The 22,749-nt window shown below is 48.9% G+C and overlaps 1 protein-coding gene across 1 annotated transcript in view; it reads left to right on the forward strand.

Moving 5' to 3' along the window:
• Window positions 1-2,996: 2,996 nt before the first annotated feature.
• Stpg1 (sperm tail PG-rich repeat containing 1) overlaps window positions 2,997-22,749 on the forward strand; it is a 40,532-nt gene continuing 20,779 nt past the window's right edge. The window contains exons 1-4 of the mRNA XM_051171925.1: window positions 2,997-3,218; window positions 10,286-10,405; window positions 12,027-12,145; window positions 19,965-20,066. Of these exons, the coding sequence (XP_051027882.1) occupies window positions 10,333-10,405; window positions 12,027-12,145; window positions 19,965-20,066 (294 nt within the window). The 5' untranslated portion in view covers window positions 2,997-3,218; window positions 10,286-10,332. The remainder of the gene's footprint in view (window positions 3,219-10,285; window positions 10,406-12,026; window positions 12,146-19,964; window positions 20,067-22,749) is intronic.

The raw sequence follows: 22,749 nt of genomic DNA on the forward strand, positions 1-22,749 counted from the left end.
TGGCCCCTCGTCGAAGGCCTTGAAGTCATTGCTGCTGCCTTCAGTTGAGACCGTGTTCCTGCCTAAGACATCCTCATGTGGTATCTTTGACTTATACCCTATGTTTCTTACCTGTAAGACTGTACGGATATGGGATTGCTTGGGAATCATAATTTTCTGGGAAGACTAGGAGGGCATAATTACTCTTAAATTAAACTGCCTGTGTGTGAAGGCAATGCTGTGTTAAAAAAAAAGGAGGGCCGTTTAGGGTTCCTTCTACCTGCGAGAGACTTAGGGCTGCAAACAGTCTGGAGTTGAAGGGGCCCTGGACTGAAGACACCTGTCAGGTCTCCTGCTTCCCCTGGAAACCCAGCTCAGAGCCTGGTAAGGTGGCTTGCGTATACACCGACTCCTGACTAAATGTAAAGGCCCCGGTACACTGGTAAAAAAAAAAAAAAAGGAAAAAAAAGCCTTACTCAGGACTCAGGACCACAAACAGATAAACCCAGGCCCACCCACAGGATGTCAGAAAAAGCAAACAGGCCTTGGGGACTAGCTAGGGAGGACGGCAGGAATTTGGGCAGTGTAACCTTCTCTAAGCCAGTTGGTTCTGTCTCTGTTTCTCTCTCTCTCTCTCTCTCTCTCTCTCTCTCTCTCTCTCTCTCTCTCTCTCTCTCTCTCTCTCTCTCTCTCTCTCTCTCTCTGTGTGTGTGTGTGTTGAGTTCACTAGCTACTTAAACAGCAGCTTCAGCTTCCCTCTCTACCTGGGGAACCCCCAGAGCTCTGAATGCACAAAGACAGGGAGAGAGGAAGGCTCCCCCACCCACAAGCCTTCGTGGACTCTGTAAGTCGCACTCCCTTATAAGGCTCACACTTTGGCCTGGTGACGGTGTTTTGTTGGTCTCAAAACACTTTTCCAGGACTGACATATGTCCAAGAGGCACACAGCCAACTCTGTGTTGACAGTCACAATCACAGCTCATGGTCACTGACCCGAGTGGGGAAAGAGAATTCACAAAGTGCCTGCTTTCACGCCAATCCCAGGGCCTCATCTAAATGATTAATCCCACTGAGCAAGTTTTCCAGCTGGTCATCAAATTGGCTGTAACCGAAAACAAGAAGGGTGTGTGGGTGCATGGAGGTCTTGTCACCACCTGACGATTCAGTTTGACTAGAAAATGTCGGTTCCGTGCCAAGCTTTCCCTTCGCGATGCTTTTGGGCACTGAAGGGTGACGTTCTCCGGGCCTTTCCCAATGAGCCGGGCATTCGATCGCCAGGGGAGACACATCTCTCTTCCAGTAACGAGCACACGGCTCCCTTCATCCACCTGCTAGCTGCACCAGCTATTTCTAGCATGCTGGAGCCGGCAGTGTCATCCACTTCCTCATCTGGTAACGCCCAGCATCACCTGCATTAAGGCAAACCCGTGCCCACCCTCCTTGAAAATATGGAAAAAAAAAAAAAAAAAAAAAAAAAAAAGAGGACCCAAACTGACAAGGCTGGCAACAGCAAAGGGGACTGCACTTACACCAGAGGGTGGTTAGATAGCTAAAAACGCGTTGCTTTTCCAGAAACAGCAAGCCTGAATTCCCCCTTCCCCTCAGTCTTGATCATGACTCACCCGTGGCGTTCCTTTTAGATCCACCTATGCCAGGTTCTGGAGAAGCGACCGGGACACTCTGTGCCACCCCTAGGAACAGCCTCCTGGATCCCTTCCCAGCTCCGAGTTGCCGGAGGGTGGGGGGGCTGTAGTGTTTTGCTTTCAAGGGTCGCGACTTGATTTGTTACCCTGTCTGCCAGTCCCAAGCTGGCGCAGGCGAGTGGCTGTTGGGAGGGGATGGGCGGGACATCCTGAGAAAATTGGCTGCGCTGCCAAGCTCGCTTGAAGCGTAGGGGCGAGACCTGGCACTCACCTGGAGGAGTTCCCTCTAGCGGCCAAAGGAAGAAGTCCGGGCTGCTTTGGTCCCCAGGTTATGGCTGCTCACCTTCACCTGCCCGACAGGTGGGTTGGGCTTGAGCAGCCCGCCAGGTGTCCCCGCAGACTGCGCTAACAGTCATAGAAGGTCCCGGGCGGTGCCCCTGCTGCTTCCATTTGGTAGCTTCAACATCGACACCCAGCAGAGTCCTGACGTGTTTAGGGGACCATGCGTAGTACCCCTTCTTTCCAGCGCCTGCGTCCCACCTGTTGGCTCTCTTGCGTCCTGAATCTCACAGCACGCCTTCAGCTCAGCAGCCCCGGAAGGCTGTCAATCATCCTACTCCCCGGCTGCTGTTTCCCAGCTGTGACCATGAAACTGCGCTTGGAGCGTCCAGCGCGCACATTTTCCTGCACACACCATTCAGTTCAGAGCCCACAGCAACCTCTGGGGGAGATGTTGAGACCACACACGTTTGAGGAGGAAATGACATTGAGGTGACCTCAGCGACGCAAATGGGCTCTCCGTGTGGGCCGGTAGAGCGGGGAGGGGGCGTTCAAGAGAGGATGGAGCTGTCATATTGTGTTATGGAAGATGCCCAAATACCAGCTGGGCTGGTGCGAGATTTTTTTTCTTCTTCTTGAGGCGTGGGTGGCAAGAGCTGTGATCAGAGGAATGCGCCGAAGACAGTTATAATAGAGGCGTCTCCCATAAATTTAAAGGAGCCACTGGTGGGTTGAAGCAGGACTGTGAAGGGGCGTTGTGACCGCGGCGAAACGGGGAAGGGGTAAAGAGCTCTTAGAATACTTGCACGGTTGCCCTTGCGGAACTGTGTCATCAGTCTTTTCTCACACCCAGGGCGTGGATGGATAGAAATGCTCAGGTTTATTCCTTGGGTAGGATTTTCTGAGTGAGCAAAATTCCTAGGCTTTTGGGTTGCCCTATGAATTTTAAGAAGTCACCAAAACAAACAAAAAACAAGACCACAAAACCAAGCCCCAGAAACAAAAACCTTAAGAGTTCCCTGCCACAGGTCCTGGCATAGTCAGCCCGAACCTCCAAAATTCTGGTAGCTTCTTGGCTAATGATTGGTCAACAGCTTTTCACGTTAAAGAAACAGAGAACACCATTGGCTACAGTTAGCTTACTGCCTGCCACTGGACTCTGGGATGTTAGGCCAGTGGTTGCCATAGCGACAGGGTGCGGCTGAGAGGCTAGATTGACTAGGTAGGAGCCATCTCCTGTTAAGGGACCGGTCCTTGAGGTCGTGAGGGCGAGTCAGCGCACTCCATGGGACACCCACTGAGACCTCCGGACTCCGGGTGCGTGCGGAAAATCTGTGCCCAGTTAGGTGGTGTCTCGCGAGTCAGACAGTGCCGTTTGGGGCAGCGGTGGGGTCAGTGTATGCACAGTGTACTCATCTGAAAAGTGGACCCTGTGAGCGAGTTGGCCATCTGATGCCCGCTACCTCAGTCTTTGAGGGGACACCGGTACAGGGTAACGGATGGCCTTCCAAGAGCTGAGCTCTGGTAGTGCCCCTCGAGCACATCCGGTCTTCCTCAGCAAGTCTGGGCCTCATCTTGGCCATCTATAAAATGAAAGGCTGAGACTGAAGTCTCGGGGCCACGAACCAGCTGCTACAGTTCCATCCAGGCCTCCGACACACTCTCTCTCACCAAACAAAAGCCGGGAGGTGATGGCTCACGCCTTGGGCTGGCGGATCTCTGTGAGTTCCAGGCCAGGCTGGTCTACAAAGTGAGTCCAGGACAGCCAAGGCTACACAGAGAAACCCTGTCTCGTAAAACCAAAACAAAAAACCCTAATGGATCGGTCCTCTGAGGCTTTGAAAAGCCTTTTGGGGCCTGTGTGCCTCCCACTTCCCTCTAGGAGGGATGTTCCAAGTGGGAGGAAATCATGGTAGATTCTAGGCCATGGCCACCTGTCATGACCCACCAAGTGCAGGAGGCTCACCTGGCAGCAGATGGGCACCTGTCCAGAGCTAGGCCATACCTGTTCTCTACCAACTGCATGGGCAGTCCACAGAACACTGGAAGGTTAACATTTGTTGCCTTTTGGTGGTAGAATAATGCATTGTTTGACATTTTTATAATTGCTTAAATTTTTGAAAAATATAATAATTTGCGTGAGAAATCTAATTTTAAAAACCCTCTTGCAATTTTGTTTTTGTTTTTCCAAGATAGGATTACTATGTGTAGCCTTGGCTGTCCCTGGACTCGCTTTGTAGACCAGGCTGGCTTGTAATTTTTTTTTTTTTTTTTTTTTTTTTTTTTAAAGACAGGGTCTCATTATGTAGTCCTGGCTAGCCTAGAGTGCTCTATGTAGACCAGGCTGGCCTCAGACTCACAGAGATCCACCGCCTCTGCTTCCGGAGTGCTGGCATTAAATGACTAAGCCACCACTGCACAATTCCTTGGTTGTCAGTTTTTAAATTATTTTTTATTTATCTCATGTCTGTGAATATCCTATCTGTATGTAAGCATGTCTGTACGTCCTGTACATGCCCGGTGCCTGTGGAGGTCACAAGAGGTATCGGCTCTCCTAGGACCGGAATTACAGATGGTTGTGAGCCTCCATGTGAATGCTTGGAACCGAACCCAGGACCTCTGGAAAAACAGCCAGTGCTCTTTACCACTGGGCCATCTCTCCAGCACTGTCGTTTTTTGAGATAGGGACTTGACATACAGCCTGAGCTGGCCTAGAACTTAGTGTGTAGTCAGGCTGGCTTTGAACTTCTGATCCTGTTGCCTCGTTTTACTTCTTGGGTGCTCTGACTACAGTATTGCCACTGCTGATCCAGCCGGGCCTTTGCGCTTGCTTGGTGGCATTCTGCCACAGGAGCCATATTGCCAGCACTCTGACACAGCAGCTTCATTAAAGGTGGGGCTGAAAACAAAAACAAAAAATGGTTCCTCCTAAAACAGCGAGGTCGCCCTGTGGTGTGGCAAGTGAACACTGGCTGCTTTTAGAGACACTGAAAGACACTGTTCTCTGGCCGCTATTGAATTGCTTTGAAATATCTTAATGTTTTAAAGCTGTCGTTCCCCATTAAATCTTCAAATCTCAGATTATCAGAAAAGGCTACAAGTGCTGCTGTGGAGATGAATCCGGCAAGGAACTCACGTTGAGGAAGCAGGGGCTGGCTAGATGGACATAAGATTATTTACTCAATTTAGAGATGGTTTAAGTTCCTTGCAGGGAAGAGGGGGGTGGGTAAAGGGTGGGAGGTGGGGGGGGGGGAAGTAAACTGTATCCTGAGTCTGCTCATGAAAAATTTACTGCTTTGGAGATGAAACGGTGTTCATGCGATTGACAACTAAAAACGGAACAAAACAAAACAAACCACAAAAAACAAACCAGCCCCAGCTACACAGATTAGGAAACTCTTTATGAATCAGGCAGCAGGTGGCACAATAATGTAGCCCCTGAGCTATGTTACCCTCAAGTAGTGAGCTCGGGAGTAGCTTCCAGGCTGTTCTGCAGGCAGGAGGGGAGTGGAAACAAACTCTAGTTTCCCTGATAGAAGTGCCTTAGAGATTGAATCTTGGGTGGCCCCCAAAGCCTGTTTGTTGAGAACTTGGACCCTAGCCTTTGGGGTGTGTGTGTGTGTGTGTGTGTGTGTGTGTGTGTGTGTGTGTGTAACCTTTCAAAGGTAGGGCCTAGTGGAAGCAAGTCAGGTCCCTGGGCCTGTTCTTTTGAAGGAGATCTGGGGATCCAGCCCTCCCTGTTTTTTCTTTGCTTTCTGGCTGCTGTGCTGTGAGGAGGCCCTTCCCACTATGTCGAGCTCCTGGTCTGACACTGCTGAGCAGCAGGACCCGTGACTAGAGACTGAAACCCTTGAAGCCACGAGCCAGCACAAGTCTTTGGTATTTTTTTCCAGTGATAGAAGGCCACCTACCATAAGGACATGGGGGTCCGAGTTCAGGGAAGCCAGAGAGTCCAGACTGTGGTCTAAAGTACCCGAGGAGAGAGTTGCATAGAAAAACAGTTGACAATCTGAAGAGATCTCTTTGAGCCCTGGCTGAAGAACAAACAACCAGAACAACCCAACAAGGAACAGGAGGCGAACATTTCCCGGAGCCATGGAACTGACGACATTTCATGTTCCTGTAAGCCAGAATGGAGGGTCACCGTGTTAGACAGCACCGTCCCTAGTGACCGAGGCTGTGGCTCAGCTGGCAGAGTACCCGCATGAATGAACCCCTGAATTTGATTCCCAGCACCCCATATCCAAGGGGCGTGGATGGTGGTGTATCCGGGTAATCCATCAGGCAGGAGGTGGTGGCAGAAGGATCAGAAGTTCAAGGTCATCCTTAGCTATGGAGTGAGTTTGCCAGCCTGGATACAAGGAGACGCTGTTAGAAGAAAATAAAGTATGGCACCTCAGTAGCGCAAGTAAATTCCTTCCAGAATCAAAGGTGTTCTGAATCAAATCTGAAGGCTTGGAGGTCGGGGGAGGTGGGGTGGGAGGGCAAAGGAATCTGCAAGGTACTAAAAATAAGCCAGGAAAAAGAAAGAAAGAAAGAAAGAAAGAAAGAAAGAAAGAAAGAAAGAAAGAAAATGGAAATTTCACCCTCTCTAGCACCCAGTACAAAGCTTCAGGGAAATGGACTGTAGCCAGGAGAGCAGTCCCAGCAACGACAGAGCCAGCAAAAGGAACGCTCAGAGCAGCCATTAGAAGCCAGACAAAACTGCTGCAGGAAGTGAAGAAGCACACAGTCACCATGAGGCTGGACAAGGAAGGTCTTTTTACAAGCAGAAAGAAAGAAAAAAGATACTCCCGGTGTGTGTGTGTATGGGTTAGTTTTCCCTGCTGATAAAAGAATTAAAAGGGCGGTGGTGGCGCACGCCTTAATCCCAGCACTCGGGAGGCAGAGGCAGGCGGACCTCTGTGAGTTCGAGGCCAGCCTGGTCTACAAAGTGAGTCCAGGATAGCCAAGGCTATACAGAGAAACCCTGTCTCGAAAAAACAAAAAGGCGTGTTCCCAGGAGTCTTGGGGCATCCCAGCAGAGCCTCATACGATGCTGGAGTACTCGGGGTCCCTTCTTGGGATTCTTGGTTCCCTAACAAAAGAATTGAGGAAGGAACACAGACAGAAGCTCGGGGACAAAGAACTGACTCAGACCGGAGCTGAGGGCGATGTGTTAGTCTGAAATAAGAAGCCCAGGGCCGGAGAGCTGTGAAACCTAACCCTGACCGCTGGCGGGAAGGCAGGAGGATGGAGGAGAGCAGCCGGCACGGAGGTCAGCTACACCACAAGGACAGACTCTTTAGAAAAAGAGTAAGGAAGCTCAAAGCATTGGGGAGTTTAAAAGCATCCTTGGGCTCTGGCCAGCATCTGAAAGAAAGAGAATAGGTCAGTCCAGCAGAACCGGCAGCTGGTAAGACTGCACTGGGGCCAGAGAGCCGGGTGGGATGGTGGTGGTGGGGTGGGGGGAGGTTCACAGAGGAGACCAGATCAGTGAGTTTGAAGCTGGACCAATCTGGGCTGTCTGAAGGAGTGGAGAGATTAAACCAGGTTAAGCTTCAAAGACAGGCTTTTGGCGACTTTTAGGAGAACACCAGGGTACCTAACACGCGCACAGCTGTCACCCCGGAAAAGGAGAGAGCACAAAAAACTATGTGAAAAAGGAATGCAAAATGTTTTTAGAATCCGATGGAAGCCACAAACCTACAGATTCAGGAAATGCAGCCAATACCAAACATTACAGAATCCTGAAGAAAACATGGCAAAGCATCAACAAAATTAGATGAACCACTGGGCGTGGTGGCGCATGCCTTTAATCCCAGCACTCAGAGGTCCTGAGTTCAATTCCCAGCAACCACAGGGTGGCTCACAACCATCTATAATGTTATCTGATGCCCTCTTCTGCAGATAAAGCACTCATATGCAATAAATACAATAAATAAATCTTTTAAAAAGAAATAAATTCGTTTTGTGAAACAAAAATCAAAGACATTTTAAAAAATAGAAGAAAACTACCATTAGCAGTCATGTACATAGATGTAGCACTAATTATAGAAATTCTAGATCAGAACATTTTGACTAGTGTAAATCAGTTTATACAGCCACAAAGAGTAATGACAAGGTCAGCTCTACAAACAATGACAAAGTGTTCTACAGAATTCAAAACCTGGTACTATATAGAAAAAAGTTGTAGGAAATTAGGATTAAAACTGAAAAATATTTCTATTTAAAAAAGAAAAGCTGGGGCTGGAGAGATGGCTCAGTGGTTAAGAGCACCGCTTGCTCTTCCAAAGGTCCTGAGTTCAATTCCCAGCAACCACATGGTGGCTCACAACCATCTGTAATGTGATAGGGCGCCCTCTTCTTGCTTGCAGGAGTACATGCAAGCAGAGCACTGTATACATAATAATAAATAAATATATCTTTAAAAAAAAAAAAAAAAAAGAAAAGAAAAGCTGCCGGGCATGGTGGTGCACGCTGTTAATCCCAGCACTCGAGAGGTAGAGGTAGGCGGATCTCTGTGAGTTTGAGGCCAGCCTGGTTTATAGAGTGAGTCCAAGACAGCCAAGGATACACAGAGAAACACTGTCTGGAAAACAAAACCAAGACAAACAAACGAAAGAAAGAAAGAAAGAAAGAAAGAAAGAAAGAAAGAAAGAAAAGAAAAGCTTCCTAGAGCCAAATGTGGTGGCGCACACCTTCATTCCAAGCGCTTAGGAGGCTGAGGCAGGAGAATCACAAGTTCTAGGCCAGCCTGGGCTAGTAGTATATAAGGAGACCTTGTCTCAAACAAACAAACAAACAAACAAACAAACAAGTAAAAAACCAAAATCAAACAAAACTTTTAACCAACATCATACTTAATGCAGAAAAACTCTATATAACCCTACTCAAGCCAGTATTAAAATAAATGTCTCCTTTCACCAGTTACATTCAGGGTGGTCTGGGTGCCCCAAACATTGCAGTGTTATAAGGGAAAAAAGTAACAGCCCTACATTAGAAAGGGAAGGAATCACCCCATTCTTCACATATGGATGGCTATATGTATTAAATTTCCTAATCTGTAAAGAAGCCTTCAGAACGAAAAAAGGAGGCTAAGTCAGAGGCCACAAGATCAATATGGAAAAATATCACCAGAAACAGAGAACTCCGAAATGAGCATTTTGTGGGGATATAGCTGGGGGCAGAGTGCTTACCTGGCATCACCCAAGGCCCCGGCTTCAATCTCCAGCACTGTAAACCAAAAAACAAATAAAAAGGGTCTTGTGTCAAGACTTTTAAAGGATTCCATCTTCGTGACACAGAAATACGACACCCCTAGGGTTCTACTTAAGAAAATCTCTGTTGGGGTGGGGAGATGGCTCCCAAGGCAAGGCACCATGGGGGCCCGGATCAGGGTGCCCAGAACCCACAAAAAGCTGGACACAGTAAGCAAGGTGGGAGGCGAGGACTGTTCTCTGACCTTCACATGTGCACTGTGGTGCCACGCACGCCCCTCTCTCACAGGGGTTCACAAAAATAAGCAATAGCTATACATCTGTAAGTACAAACACCGCCGAGAAGTTTAGCTCTATCAAAATAAATGGACACCCGCCATATTAGTGGATAATAATACTCAACGAGGCTAAGATATTCTCACTGAATTTTTGATGCAATGCCAATCAAGTTCTAGGAAGAATATTTTTTTTTTTTAACGAGCAGCCTTTTTCTTTTTAGCTGTGTGTGTGTGTGTGTGTGTGTGTGTGTGTGTGTGTGTGTGTGTATGCATATACAGTGCAGGTGCCTATGGAGGCCATAAATAGGCATCCGATGTGCTGAAGCTGTAGTTCCACACAGCAATGCATGCTGTTAATCCCTGAGCTGTCTCTCCAGCTCCCCCCCCCCCCCCGCCCGCCCACCTCCCCGGGGAAGATTGTGTTGGTAGCACTTGATCTGCTGGTGGTAGCATTTGTGTAGCATTATAGAAAGGTAGCTATTGTGACAGGAAGCACAAATTGACAGAGGCCAGGTCCAGAGGGAAATGACTACAAAAGCACAGGGCAGCTTTGTGGGGTATGGATAACCTTAATATCTTGGTCGTGGTGGTATACAACGCAACTGCACACATTGTCAAAACTTAGACTCATTTTTACTTTACCACTGATGAATTTTACGGTATATAAGTTATATCTTGGCCACACCAAATTAATAATGAAAATAAGATCTAAAGTCCCAGAAGCTGTATGCAGCAGTGATGGTGACCTTGGGTGGCTTTCCTTAATTCTGTGTCCTTGGAACCTGGGGCGACCCAGCAGTTGGTGGGTGTCAACTTCTGCCCCACAAGATCTCTCAACCCAACCCATCGTAAGCACAGAGCTGCTCTGGTATAAAACGGCCCCTGCAAATGCTGTATCTTCTTTCAGGTGTTTAGAAGAATGCGAGGCTGAGGCTTCCCTCAGAGAGACGGAACATGTCCCATATCGTGGCTAACCCAGATGAAGACCCTGGCAAACTTAAAAAGCATGGCGACAAAGTACAGAAAGGTCTAGTGACTCTAAATTACCACATGTCCACTCTAGTGCATGGGATTACAGTTGGAAAGATTAGTAATTCTTGGGTGCTGGCCGCAAGGCCATCCTTCAGGAGTGTACAGCACGGATTGCCTTTGCCTCCCGCTGACCCTAGAGTGTAGACAGAAAGAAAGGATGACTGGGACCGACCCTCCAACAACAACAAAACAACATGCTATTTTCATATGTCCAGCAAGAATCGTGTTCTTTAGTTTCAAATGTGTGGCAGGTCTTGCTTGCTTTGTTTCTCACAAATTAATTTCTTATCACAAGTCCCCATTCTTTTTGCTCCTGCCTCCCCCTCCCCTGAGTTTTATAGTTGAAATGTATTTCTTGTAGGCAGCATGTAGTTGGGTCTTTCATTCTTACCCAGTCTGACAGTCCCTGCCTTTTAACTGGAATGTGTAGGTCACTTACATTTAATGTGGTCATCATCATGGAAGTCTGTTGCTTTGTGACCTGCTTTCTGTCTGTCCTATTTGTTCATTGGTTCACTCCTTTGTATTGAGTATTTTAATTTTAAAACATTTATTTTTATATGTTTGGTTCTGCAAACCACGTGCATGCAGTGCTCGAAGAGAGTCCAGAAGAGGGTGCTGGACCCTCTGGAACTGGAGTTATAAACAGTTCTGAGCTGCCATGTGGGTGCTGGGAATTGAACCTGGGTCCTATGGAAGGGCAGCCTGTGCTCTTAACCTCGGAGCCATCTCTTCAGTCCCTGTTTTAAATTTTAAAAATTATACTTAGGTATCTTGTATGCGCATGCTGTGGAGCACATGTGGAAGTGACAGACCAATTTTTTGGGAGTTGGCTCTCCTTCTACCCTGGGGATCTTGGGGACTGCTCTCAGGTGGTCAGGCTGAGCCCTTGCCCACTGGGCCATTTTCGACCCTGTATTGATCCTCTGTTTTTAATTCAAAGAGGACAATTTTATTAGAGCTTAAAAAGAGAAACCCCAGAGCAGACAAGCTGTACGTCCCAGCAGCTGCCAGGAGGGAACAGAGAAGAGGAGGAGGAAGTGCCACACTGGTAATGGTGCTCAGCCATATGTCATTAGGCAGCCACACATTGGGGGTGGGGCGGGGCGCGTGTCTATAAAGAAAGAGTAAGGAAGTCCAAACTACTAATAGAAGCCTACTCTGGTTCCAGCCACATCCGAGAGAAAGAGCTAGAAAAGGAAAATTTGTATCTTTCTGAATCACAAAGGTGGGCAGACCACCGGAACCTCATTGACTGCCTATATTGAGTTCTCTTCTGTTAGTTCACTAAGACTCCTTTGGTTATTTATTCATTTTGAGACAGGGTCTCATATATTCCAGGCTGCGCCACCACACTTTGGCCTTAAACTCCATCAGTGGTAGGCAAGGGAGACCTTGGATTTCTAATCCTCCTGCCTCCACGTCCTGAGTGCCACAAGTACAGGTGTGTGACACCACACCTGGCTTTATGCGGCGCTGGGGATGGAACACCTGCCAGCCAGGCTACATTCCTTAGCCTAGGATGACTTCTCACAGCGTTTCCCCTGCAGCTGCACTGAGCAAGCGCGGGCAGCACGGCGCTCACTGATGGCTGTCTTTTTGATGTTGTTGTTTAGGTTTCACCGCTGCGTACCCAACACAATCGTCCATTCCTTACAGATACCAAACATCATTAGTCCCAGAATCAGAAAAAAAGGGATTTAACAGCCAAGCCAGGAGATTTTATCACAAAAAGGTAAATGACATTGCCTTCAAAAGTCTTTGCTCGGATTTTAGCGGCTGTGTTTCTCTATGAGCAGCAGAGGGCGGTGTCACCCAAGGAGCTGCACCATCCTCCAAGGAGGCACACTATCAGTGTGGTAAGAACCAGCCTGAGGGGCTGGAGAGATGGTTCAGTGGTTAAGAGCACTGTCTGCTCTTCCAAAGGACCCGGGTTCAATTCCCAGCACCCACATGGCAGCTCACAACTGTCTGGAACTCCAGTTCCAGGGATTCTGACGCCTTCATACCAATGCACATAGAGTAAAATTAAATAAATTTAAAAAAGAAGCAGCCTGAAATGGATAGATCGATCGATTTGCTGTGTTGGGGATTCACCCCAACACTTGGCAGATATTGTGTGCTATGTGCTTGGGAAACATAACTCGGGGTCTTGGTGTGTAGCCCCACCGGCTTTGTACTCAGGGTCTTCTTTCCTTGGTCACCTGTACATCTGAATTGAAGAAATGTGCCAGCACATTCTGTAGCCCAAATTATCTTTATTTTGAAAAGGTTAAAAATACAAAAGCTGAGCCAGCACTTGGGAGGCAGAGGCAGGTGGATTGCTGTGAGTTCGAGGCCAGCCGGGTCTACAAAGTAAGTCCAGGCTACACAGAGAAACCCTGTCTTGAAAAACAAACAAACAAACAAACAAACAAACAAAAGCTTCCAAATCCTATGTATGTGTAGTAGAAGCTAAAAACACCCTACTGTGCTCCATCAGAGGGGATTACATAAGTCCTCTAGATAACATATGGACAAACAAATCGCTTAGCAGGTAAAAGCGCCTGCCACCAAGCCTTGAACCCTAGAGCCCACTTGGTGAAGAGAGGCCAATTCTTTTCAAAGTTGTACTCTGATCTCTACATGAATGCCAGGGTATGCGCGCACACACACACAAATAGATAAATAGATAAATAAATGCAATTTAGAAATAATTCTATACCTGTGTTTTCCCCACCCAACCCCCTCTTCTCCATATCTCCAAGTCCAGAAAGTTATGAGTGTTTCCGTACATGCCTTTATTTAATTTATTCCTGAGATTCCCATTTCTTACCAGCAGGGGGCGGTAGCAGTTCACGGGCATCCCTAGCATCTTCATTTCCCTCACTCTGACATAGACACAGAAGAGGACGGTCCAGTCACCTTCTGCTGCACTCTGCTGGTGGCTGTATTATCTCTACACTTTCCCTAGATGGCAGCTGGGGGGGGGGGGGGGGGGAGGACCCAGGCTCTGAATACAGGTGAAGTGTGCCAGTGAGGAGCCTAGCTAGGCAAAGCCCTCATCCCAAAGCCCGGTTCTGCCTCTGTGAGGTGGACTGCAGAACTAGAGAGCGGTCTTCGTTCTTTTAACCTCTGATTTACCTCAGGATTCTATGAAGCCAGCATTAAGTAATATGGCACAGCTGGGCGCAGTGGTGCAAGCCTGTAATCCCAGCACTCGGGAGGCAGAGGCAGGTGGATCTCTGTGAGTTCGAGGCCAACCTGGTCTACAAAGTGAGTCCAGGACAGCCAAGGCCACACAGAGAAACTCTGTCTCAACCATAAAATAGAATAAAATAACACGACACACATACTTAAAAATCTCGGCTGGTAACTTCCTCAGGATGATATATATTTCCTCATGCTTTTTTCCTTTTTTCTCTAGTTTCTCTGTATTTTAGCTGTTGGGTTCTCCCTCACTCGCTGTCTGGGCACCTATCAATCAGCTTTAATGGTGGCGTAGGCCAGGCAGGGTGTTTGTAGCTCAGTTTCCAATAAAAGGAATAGTAGCTGTCGTGATGGATCCCTTCTATGTGTTAAAGCATTTTCAGATGGTATCATCGCTCCCTAGAACAATGCTAAAAGGAAGGGTTTAGTGTCTTCATTTAACAGAGGAGGAAACCGAGGCTTAAGGAGACTAAGTGACCCACCCTTGGTCACACAGGCCAGGGTTTGCCACATAAGAGGCTCTAAATAAATACTTGCTGAATCAACATCAAAAGAATTAGACCTCGACCCAGGCGCAGCTCACTCCAAAACCTCTCACTGTTTCCACACCGAGCCACGCCTGCTTTTGTGGTCTTCAAGGCTGTAAATTCGGTTGATGAAAGTCAGCATGCTTCTGGACCGGCCTTGGCAAAACAGACTGATCTCCTGGGGATGGGGGTGGGGGGCGGGGGAAGCGGAGAAGGGAGGCAAAAAGTGCTCCTTGCTGGGGCTCCATCCCGCAGGACAAGCTCTGAGGACTCTGTCCCAGGGGCTGGAAGTACCCTGTGACTTCCTATCACATCTCCTGCCTGCGAGCCAGCATGGCCACCAGCTAGACCCACAGGCAGCATCTCCTATGGGCAGAAACTGCTCAGAAGTTTGGTTCCAAATTTTCCAATGTGCTTGCATCCATTTGGTGGGAAAGCTTTCATCTCTGCCTTGGAAAGCATTTTTTTTTGCAAACGCGTGGCGTCTCTAGAGACCCAGCTCCCGTGTTCTCTGTCCCTTAGCTAGGAGCCTTGAGAGCAGGTGCTTGTTCTATTCGGCCATCAGTTTCTGCATCTGAAACATGAACGTTGGGCTTGTGTAATTACCGAGGGCTTAAATAATCCCCCATGACTTTAAATGAGAGAAGCATGAGAGAATAGCAAAGTAGAAGGATCCAGAGGGTCCTAGAAACCTATAAGTAGAACATTATGATAGGCAAATTTGGGCCCAGGGGTCCCGCTCAAACTAAGGCACCAGCCAAGGACAATACAGGCGGTAAACTTTAAACCCCTACCCAGATCTAGCCAATGGTCAGAGCATTCTCCACAGTTGAGTGGAGAGTGGGATAGGACTTTCTCACGTACTCTGGTGCCTCACATTTGACCATGTCCCCTGGAGGGGGAGACCTGGTGGCACTCAGAGGAAGGACAGCAGGTTGCCAAGAAGAGACTTGATACCCTATGAGCATATACAGGGGGAGGTAATCCCCCTCAGGAACAGTCATAGGGGAGGGGAAGAATGGGAAAATGAGAGGGAGGGAAGAATGGGAGGATACAAGGGATGGGATAAACATTGAGATGTAACAAGAATAAATTAATAAATTTTTTTTAAAAAAAGGAAAAAAAAAATAATCCCCCGTGTCCCCAGCACTGAGGACCCATCCTTCTGAGGTCTGTGCGTGCCGTTCTCATTCTCCTCCTGAGGGAAATGAGCATAGAGAAATAGCGCACTTGCGTGACATCACCCAGTAATTTAGTGAGGCAATGCAAGTTAACAACAGACCTGAAACCTCCCCTGCCTCGCCACCCTTCTTAAGACTGGAGCCGCACACGCCCTGTGCCGAGCCCACACCCGGTCGGTCGTCTGCTTACCTTGGAGCTGTGACCCACTTAGCCCGGCTTTAACACGGCACCCTCGGAGGCAGGCTCTCTCTCTGCTGCAGCTGGGCCTCAGGCCAGTGTACATTCCCTGTAAGAGACTCCTGGGATGCCAGTGAGATGGCTCAGGGGGCAAAGGTACCCACCGCCAGAACTGACTTCCACAGGTTGTCCTCTGAACTCTATACTCTCATGCTGTGGCACACGTGCATCTGTCCCTGTCCCCTTCCCCCTCCCCAAAAAACAAACAAACCATGGTTTCTTTGTGTAGCCCTGGCTGTCCTGTTACTAGCTCTGTAGACCAGACTAGCCTCAAACTCAAACCTGCTTCTGCCTCCTGAATGCTGGGATCAAAGGTGTGTGCCACCACTGCTATTTTTTTACATTTTATTTTAAGCAAAAGGAATCTCGCCACTGGGAGTGGGGGGCGGGGGTAGGTGGAGATGAGAGTTCTGCCTGCACAGACTTGGGTCTAAATTGGCAATTTGGATTGCTAGGAATAAACTTTATGATTTTTTTTTTAAACAAATGTGTAACTAACTTTACATTCACGAGGGAGACATGTCTCTAGGCTGCACAGTCTGATGGACATTTTCTTTCCTGCCTCTCAGCATCACTTCACCCAGTTTCCCAAGCTAAGGAGCTGTAAGGACAGACATCACCTAGCATCTCTGCATCTGTTTCTTCCTCTTCAAAACTAGGATGTTACAGTAAATTAGCTTTTCCTGGGAGTGACGAGAATTGCACATAAATGAGCACACGCTGGCAGGACAGGGACGCGGTGTCCTGTAAGTGGGCACCGCTTAAGTGGCATGATGAAGGGGCTGGAGAAAACGGCTTAGTGGTTTAGAGCACTTGTGATCCTTGTAGAAGACCTGGGTTCAACTCTCAGCATCCATATGGCGGCTCATAAAATGTAGGGTGAAATTGAGTGTGTTGGCCCACGCCTGCACTTCTAGCCCTTGGGAGGCTAAGGCAGGACAATTGGCGCTTCAAGGTCATCCTTGGTCATGTAGTGAGTTGAAAGGCCAGCCTGGGATATAGAAAACCCGCTTCAAAAACAAATTAGTTAGCTAACTAACTTGTTAGTTCCACACAGGGTCTGACAGGAATCCACCGTTCCAAACAGTCTGAAGCCAGAGGTTTTGTTTTTTGTCTTTTGTTTTTGTTTTTGTTTTTGAGACAGAGTTTCTCTGTGTAGCCTTGGCTGTCCTGGACTCTCTTTGTAGACCAGGCTGGCCTCGAACTCACAGGGATCCGCCTGCCTCTGCCTCCTGAGTGCTGGAATTAAAGGCTTGTGCCACCCCCCCCCCCCCCAGGCTTTGAAGCCAGAGTTTAAACTGTGATGAAATCATGCAAAGTTGCGGATTAAGTCAGATGGAATTTAGGATATCAGTTGGAAGCCGCAGTATGTAAGAAGCGACCCCTGGCTCTAGGCTGTGCTATCCGACTCCCCCCCCATCCTCCCACCCCCGAGAAACATGGGAAGATACCCAGGCCCAGGATCTGATATGCCAGCTCCCTCGTGACCTCTTCAGGCCCATCCCAAGGTCAGGTGGACAAGACTCACTTCCCACTCCTAGCTCACTGCCAGTCTAGTGAGCCCTCCAAGCGCTTCTCAGCCAAGTGTCACCCAAGGCGTGTGCTGGGTGGGGGAGGGGAGCACATCAGCCAACCATTGCTTGCTCAGCCCCATACCCATCGGTGGTCCTGGCTCTGCGGTGGGAAATGAACTTCTCTTCTGAATATTTGGTTTTTGCCTTCTGAGGTGTTTCATCTATGAGACCCCCTCCCCCCTTCTGGCAGCCTCCTAAGGCCCCTCTGCACCCGAATTCTCTGTACTTGTGAAGTCCCTCTGCAGAGGGCCTGGTGGTGAGAAGGTAACTTCCCCACCCTTCCCCACCTGGGCTGATTTCGTCACTGTAAATATTCCTACAGTGGCCAACTCCAATGACCACTGTCAGGATTTTAACGGCTACCTTCACAGGCCAGCTCCAGCATACTTCAGCCTCAAGAGAGAATCTTGGGACCTTCGTTGAGAGCAAATTTCATCCCCACAGACTAAACAATGACACCCCTCTGCCCGTTCGCCCTGGACTCTAGCTATTTTTCAGTCTTCAGTTGCTGGATGTCCAGTAAAGTTGACAGATTTAGCAAAGAAAAATACATATGCTTGGATAAATTTGAATTGTAGATGGACAATGAATTGTTTTTAGCCCCAAATACTCCATGGGCTCTATTTAAGCAAAACCAACTATTTGTTGTTTGTGATTCTAATTTCACTGGGTAGGTTGAGATGGAGCAGTGGGTGTATGCGGATGGACCCGGGGGCTAGAGATGTTCATCACATACCAGGGGCTGGAGAGAGCTTGCTTAGAGGTCAGAGCACTTGCTGCTTTTGCAGAGGACCCAGGTTCAATTCCTAGCATCTGCGTGGCAGTTCACAACTCTCTGTGACTCCAGTTCCAGGGGACCCAGTGCTGCCTTCTGGTTTCTGTGGGCACCAGGCACAGTGCTGTTCACATACATACAAGCAGGCGAAGTGCTCATGTACATCATCGTCAAAGTTAGTCGCCTGTAGCGCTACAGTTCCTGTGGGGCAGCTTTCCCTAGCCACAGGGACCCTGGACCCTCACCAGGATCCCAGCACCTTAGATTTATAGATAAGGAAACGGGCCCAGGCAGGTGAGTTACTCAAGATGGTGTAGCCAGCCAACTCGGAGACCAGAGTTCCCACTTCATGACCCTGGGGAAGGGGTTTTCTTGTATCCTGAACAGCCTCATCTGAGAGGCAGTGACTGGCTGTGGTTAGAAGACTCTACCATGAGACTGCCCAGGTTCAAATCCTGCCCTGCCCTTCGCCGGCTGTGCAACATTAGGCTGTCTCTCTTCGGCCCCATCTTCCCAGTTCCCCAATGAAGACTCAGTGAGCCAGCCGCTGCGAAGTCTCAGTGTGCTGTTGGGCACACTGCAGTGTCACGCTTGGGAGGCTGTGTCCTCTGTTCTCACTGCCTGCCTCAAGTGTGTGTGTGTGTGTGTGTGTGTGTGTGTGTGCCAAGATCCTACAAACATCACCTATTCCTCTCCTCCTCCTTCTTTTTAAAAAATTATTTATTATGTATACAGTGTTCTGCCTGCATATATACCCACAGGCCAGAAGAGGTCTGCATCAGATCACATTATAGATGGCTGTGAGCCACCATGTGGTTGCTGGGAATTGAACTCAGGACCTCTGGAAGAGCAATCAGTGCTCTTAACCTCTGAGCCATCTCTCCAGCCCTCCTCTCTTCTTTATAATCAACTCCAGTCACTCTGTCCTCACTCTCCAAATGGGAACATTCTGGAAGGCATCAGTGGTACTTCAGGATCTCTGCCTGAGTAAAGCAAGAGGTGCAGGAGAGTTAAGATGTATCTGGGATGACAGAGCAGAGCTAGCAAACTCTGCAACCAGGGTCCATGGGCTCAAATCCTGCGCTTACTGCTTACAGCTTACAGCCCCACACGCCTGGCTTCTGTGGTTTTAGGTGGCTTTGGTGACACACCCACTTCCAAGAGCACACACCGTGTACTCAGCATTTGGACATCAGACAAATTCATCTTCATGTGCCTCATTTGTGAACCCGGGGACAGTAATCTCTTCCTCATTGGGTGATGGTGAAAATAAGATTAGCTTTAAAAAGCTCCCAGCACCGGGCAGGACCAGGAAGCTGTCCCAACAATGAAACATCTCATTTCATGCCACTTGCTCCTTCAGCTTTTGTCAACACTGCTGTACCCTTAGTAACTAGCACCAGAAACGAGCTGGAAGCCTCTGGAAGTTTACATGGCTTGCAGCAGCAGAGCTAGCTCTGAACACAGCTTCTGCCGGCTGCTCCCTTCTTCTGCCCGAGTCTCAAGTCACCCTTGAGCCCCATGGCTCATCTCATTTTTATCTTCAAGTTCAAGATGGCCTCATTTGGAATGAAGGTTGTTTTTGTTTCATTTTGCTTTATAAACAGAAACACTCTCCAGTTTCCCTCCTTAGAGGCCTCAGGAGGAAGCTGAGTCAGGTGGGGTGTGGTTACTGTAAAATCGGTCACCCTCCCCTTACCTCAGGCTTGGCTGACCCAGTCAGTCCATGCGGGCTGACATGCACACCAGTGCAGTTCCCTAATGACGTGAAAAACAAAAATCTCTTCCAAAACAGTGTTTCCCTTAGAACTCAGGATGGCGACTTAGTGGAAAGAGCAGGGGGCTTTGGGGGACCTGACCTGGATTAGAATTCCGGCCCCTCCCATTGGTAACTGAGGTAGAGATTGGGCAAGGCAGAGAAATGCGGAGCCAGGCTGTCACCCCAGCTAATGGCGGAGCCGGCCAGCCCCGTAGGATTAGAAGGAGGCTTAGCGTTAATGGATGGAAAGCTGGTAGAGAAACGTGTTGAAGTGGCCGTGCCCAATGACACTGCATTCTTGTCCCTTTCAGGATGACATTCCGGGCCCTGGGTTCTACAACGTCATCCACCAGTCTCCAGTGTTCAATAGCGTCTCTCTCTCCAAGAGAGGAACCTGCGCTTTTCCCTCCACGGTGAGAGCCCTCAGGTGTTAACCGGGTCAGTAATTTCCTCTGCTCATTGCATAATGACACGTTGGACAGCTGGCCCTTTCTCTCCAGCGATCCCTGTTCTGATTAACACAGCAACCACTTCCTGTGATTTCAACAAAGACAGGCCTGACCCCGTGACCTTAGGCCATTTGTCTCCGTGGATGCTTGTAGTCGAGGCAGGAAGAGAAGGTAGAACATGGTTGAGCCCAAGAAGCAGGTGCCCTCCTCGGGCTCCTAGGTGTGCCAGGCTGCGACCTTCCCGGAAGTGAGTTTTAACACTTGCTTTCATGTAACTGGGTTGGTTGACCCAATGGGAACACGGATGCAACTAAAAGGAAACTAAAGGGGGACAGTTTGATGGGGAGGCAGAGGAAGAGAAGCAGCGCCTCTGCCCAAGCTGATGGCCTGAGATGGATGGCTGAGGCTCGTGGGCGCAGTAGGAGGGAGCTGACCTCTGATGTCCACACTTGAATCATGGCTTGTGCATCATTCTTCTATGAGAGAGAGAGATAGAGAGAGAGAGAGAGAGAGAGAGAGAGAGAGAGAGACAGACAGACAGACAGACAGACAGACAGACAGACAGACAGAGTCAGAGACAGACAGAGACAGAGAGACAGACAGAGAGAGAGACAAAAGAGACAGAGAGACAGAGGCAGCCAGACGGACACAGAGAGGAATAGGGAGGGGAGGGGAGAAGGAGGGAGGGAGGGAGAGTGTGTGTGTGACCAAGTACTGGGCCTGAAGGACAGGAATCCTCCTGTTCCATCCTCGGATCTTATCTTTGTTGGGGCTTCTTGCAGTCAAACATATAAAGGAAGCACCTCTGACCCTGAGCAGATGTGGGTGAAGACAGCATTCTGGTTTTTTGTTTTTTTTTTTCTTGTTGTTGTGGTGTGTGGATGCCAAGGCTGTTAAGGGAATCAAGCAAGGCTTGAGGGAAAGAGACACACCTGAGGGAGGTTGCCTGAGGTGGAACAGCAAAGGGGAAGGCAGAGCTGGAGTCTGCCATCAAGAGACACATGCAACTGCTTGTCCTCCCCCCCAAAGGTCATGACAGCCTCTTGCATAGACATATATAATGCCTGACACTAGAGCTAATCTTCTTTTTAATCTCACACAAAGGGACCGTTTAGGGCCCACCGAATGCAGCCTTCTCTTGTTGGGAGTTGGGCTGGCATTGGAGAATGTTCGGGGAGCAAACTGGCTTCGGAGCAAAGGCTCCTGGTCAAGAGAAAGACCCCCAAAGCAACCATCAGAGTGCCACATCACAAGGCACCAGCATTGGCCACAGGCCTGCAGACCTAATCCTGACTCAGCTGTAGAGCCTGAATGTGACCTCAAGCATGTCACCCTCCTCTGTGTCTCTGTCACAGTTGCCTCAGAGACTCCTGGGAGGCTCTCGGCAGTCTGCAGTGAGAAAGACTTTGAAATTGCAGAACAGTGCAAACAGGTCACTGGCTATACTGTCAGTACCTGAGTCACCCTGCAGATTTCCCAAAGCGCCTGGGTTCCCTCTGAGAACTCCTTTGCCAGACAGTGTGCTACCATTCCTTCTTGGTGTCACGAAGGGACTGGATTGGTGACAGGGTCAGGGTCCTGCCAGGCTTCACTGTCATTAACTTTCGAATGGTTCAGCTATCTATCCAAGAGAGAAGGCACAGGAAGGTCTGAATCTTAGTGGAATCTGATCAGGCCTTTCACCTCTTAAAAAAAGAAAAAAAGAAAAAAAGAAAAAAGAAAAAAGAAAGAAAGGAAGGAAGAAAAGGAAAAGGAAATATGGGACTCCTCTCACTTTGATGGCTCTCAGACTTCAGCTTTATACTTTTTATTTTAAAGAGGATGCTCTGGGGAGGGGGGTACACTGGGGGAGGGGCAGAGGTAATGCACACATGAGTGCAGGTACTACAGAGGCCAGCAGAGGGCGCCAGGCCCCCAGGAACTAGAGTTATAGGCAGCTCTAAGTTGCTTGATCCGGTGCTAGGAATAGAATCCAGGCCTTTTGGTGAAGTGCTACAATGTTTGAGCCATCCCTCCAGCCTTAGCTTTATATTTCTAAACACTTGCATTTAAAAAAAATTCTTGGGAGGGGGGCCCTAAGTGTTTGCTTGTAATATCTGACTGTAAAATCCCCCACGTGGTCGCTAGTTTCTGTCTGCCCTAGAGAAGAGACAAAGGGCCTCTCCACCACTTCCTGATCCTAAGACTCTGGGAATTCAAATCTCTCGCCTCAGAGGAAGATCACGATGGCTTAGGAGTGTGATTGGGGTGAGGCCACCCCCAAAATGTCCGTGGGCCTATAAATTCTCCGTACTTCCTGGTGGGCATCAGGGCGACAGCACGGCACCTTTTGAGACTTGTCATCTCTCGAAGTTCAAATGGTATAGCATCTCATGAAGGCACCCCAACTTTTTGTTCTAGAATCTTCTACAACCCTGACCAGGAAGCTAAATGAGGCAGGTGGGTGGGGACTTTGGTGGCCTTCCTGGGTCTCACAGTGGCGGGGATGGCTCTAAAGGAGTAAGAATGTGTCACGGAGAAGTTCTCAGGTGCCAGTGTGGGGCCCGATTGGAGACCACAGGCCTGGCAGATAAACGCAGGGTGTGGACCTGGAGAATGACACTAATCTTATCAGGATGCCCCAGGGAACTCCACATCATGGGGACGT

This window comes from Acomys russatus, chromosome 29, assembly GCF_903995435.1.
Source record: "Acomys russatus chromosome 29, mAcoRus1.1, whole genome shotgun sequence".
Lineage (NCBI taxonomy): Eukaryota > Metazoa > Chordata > Mammalia > Rodentia > Muridae > Acomys > Acomys russatus.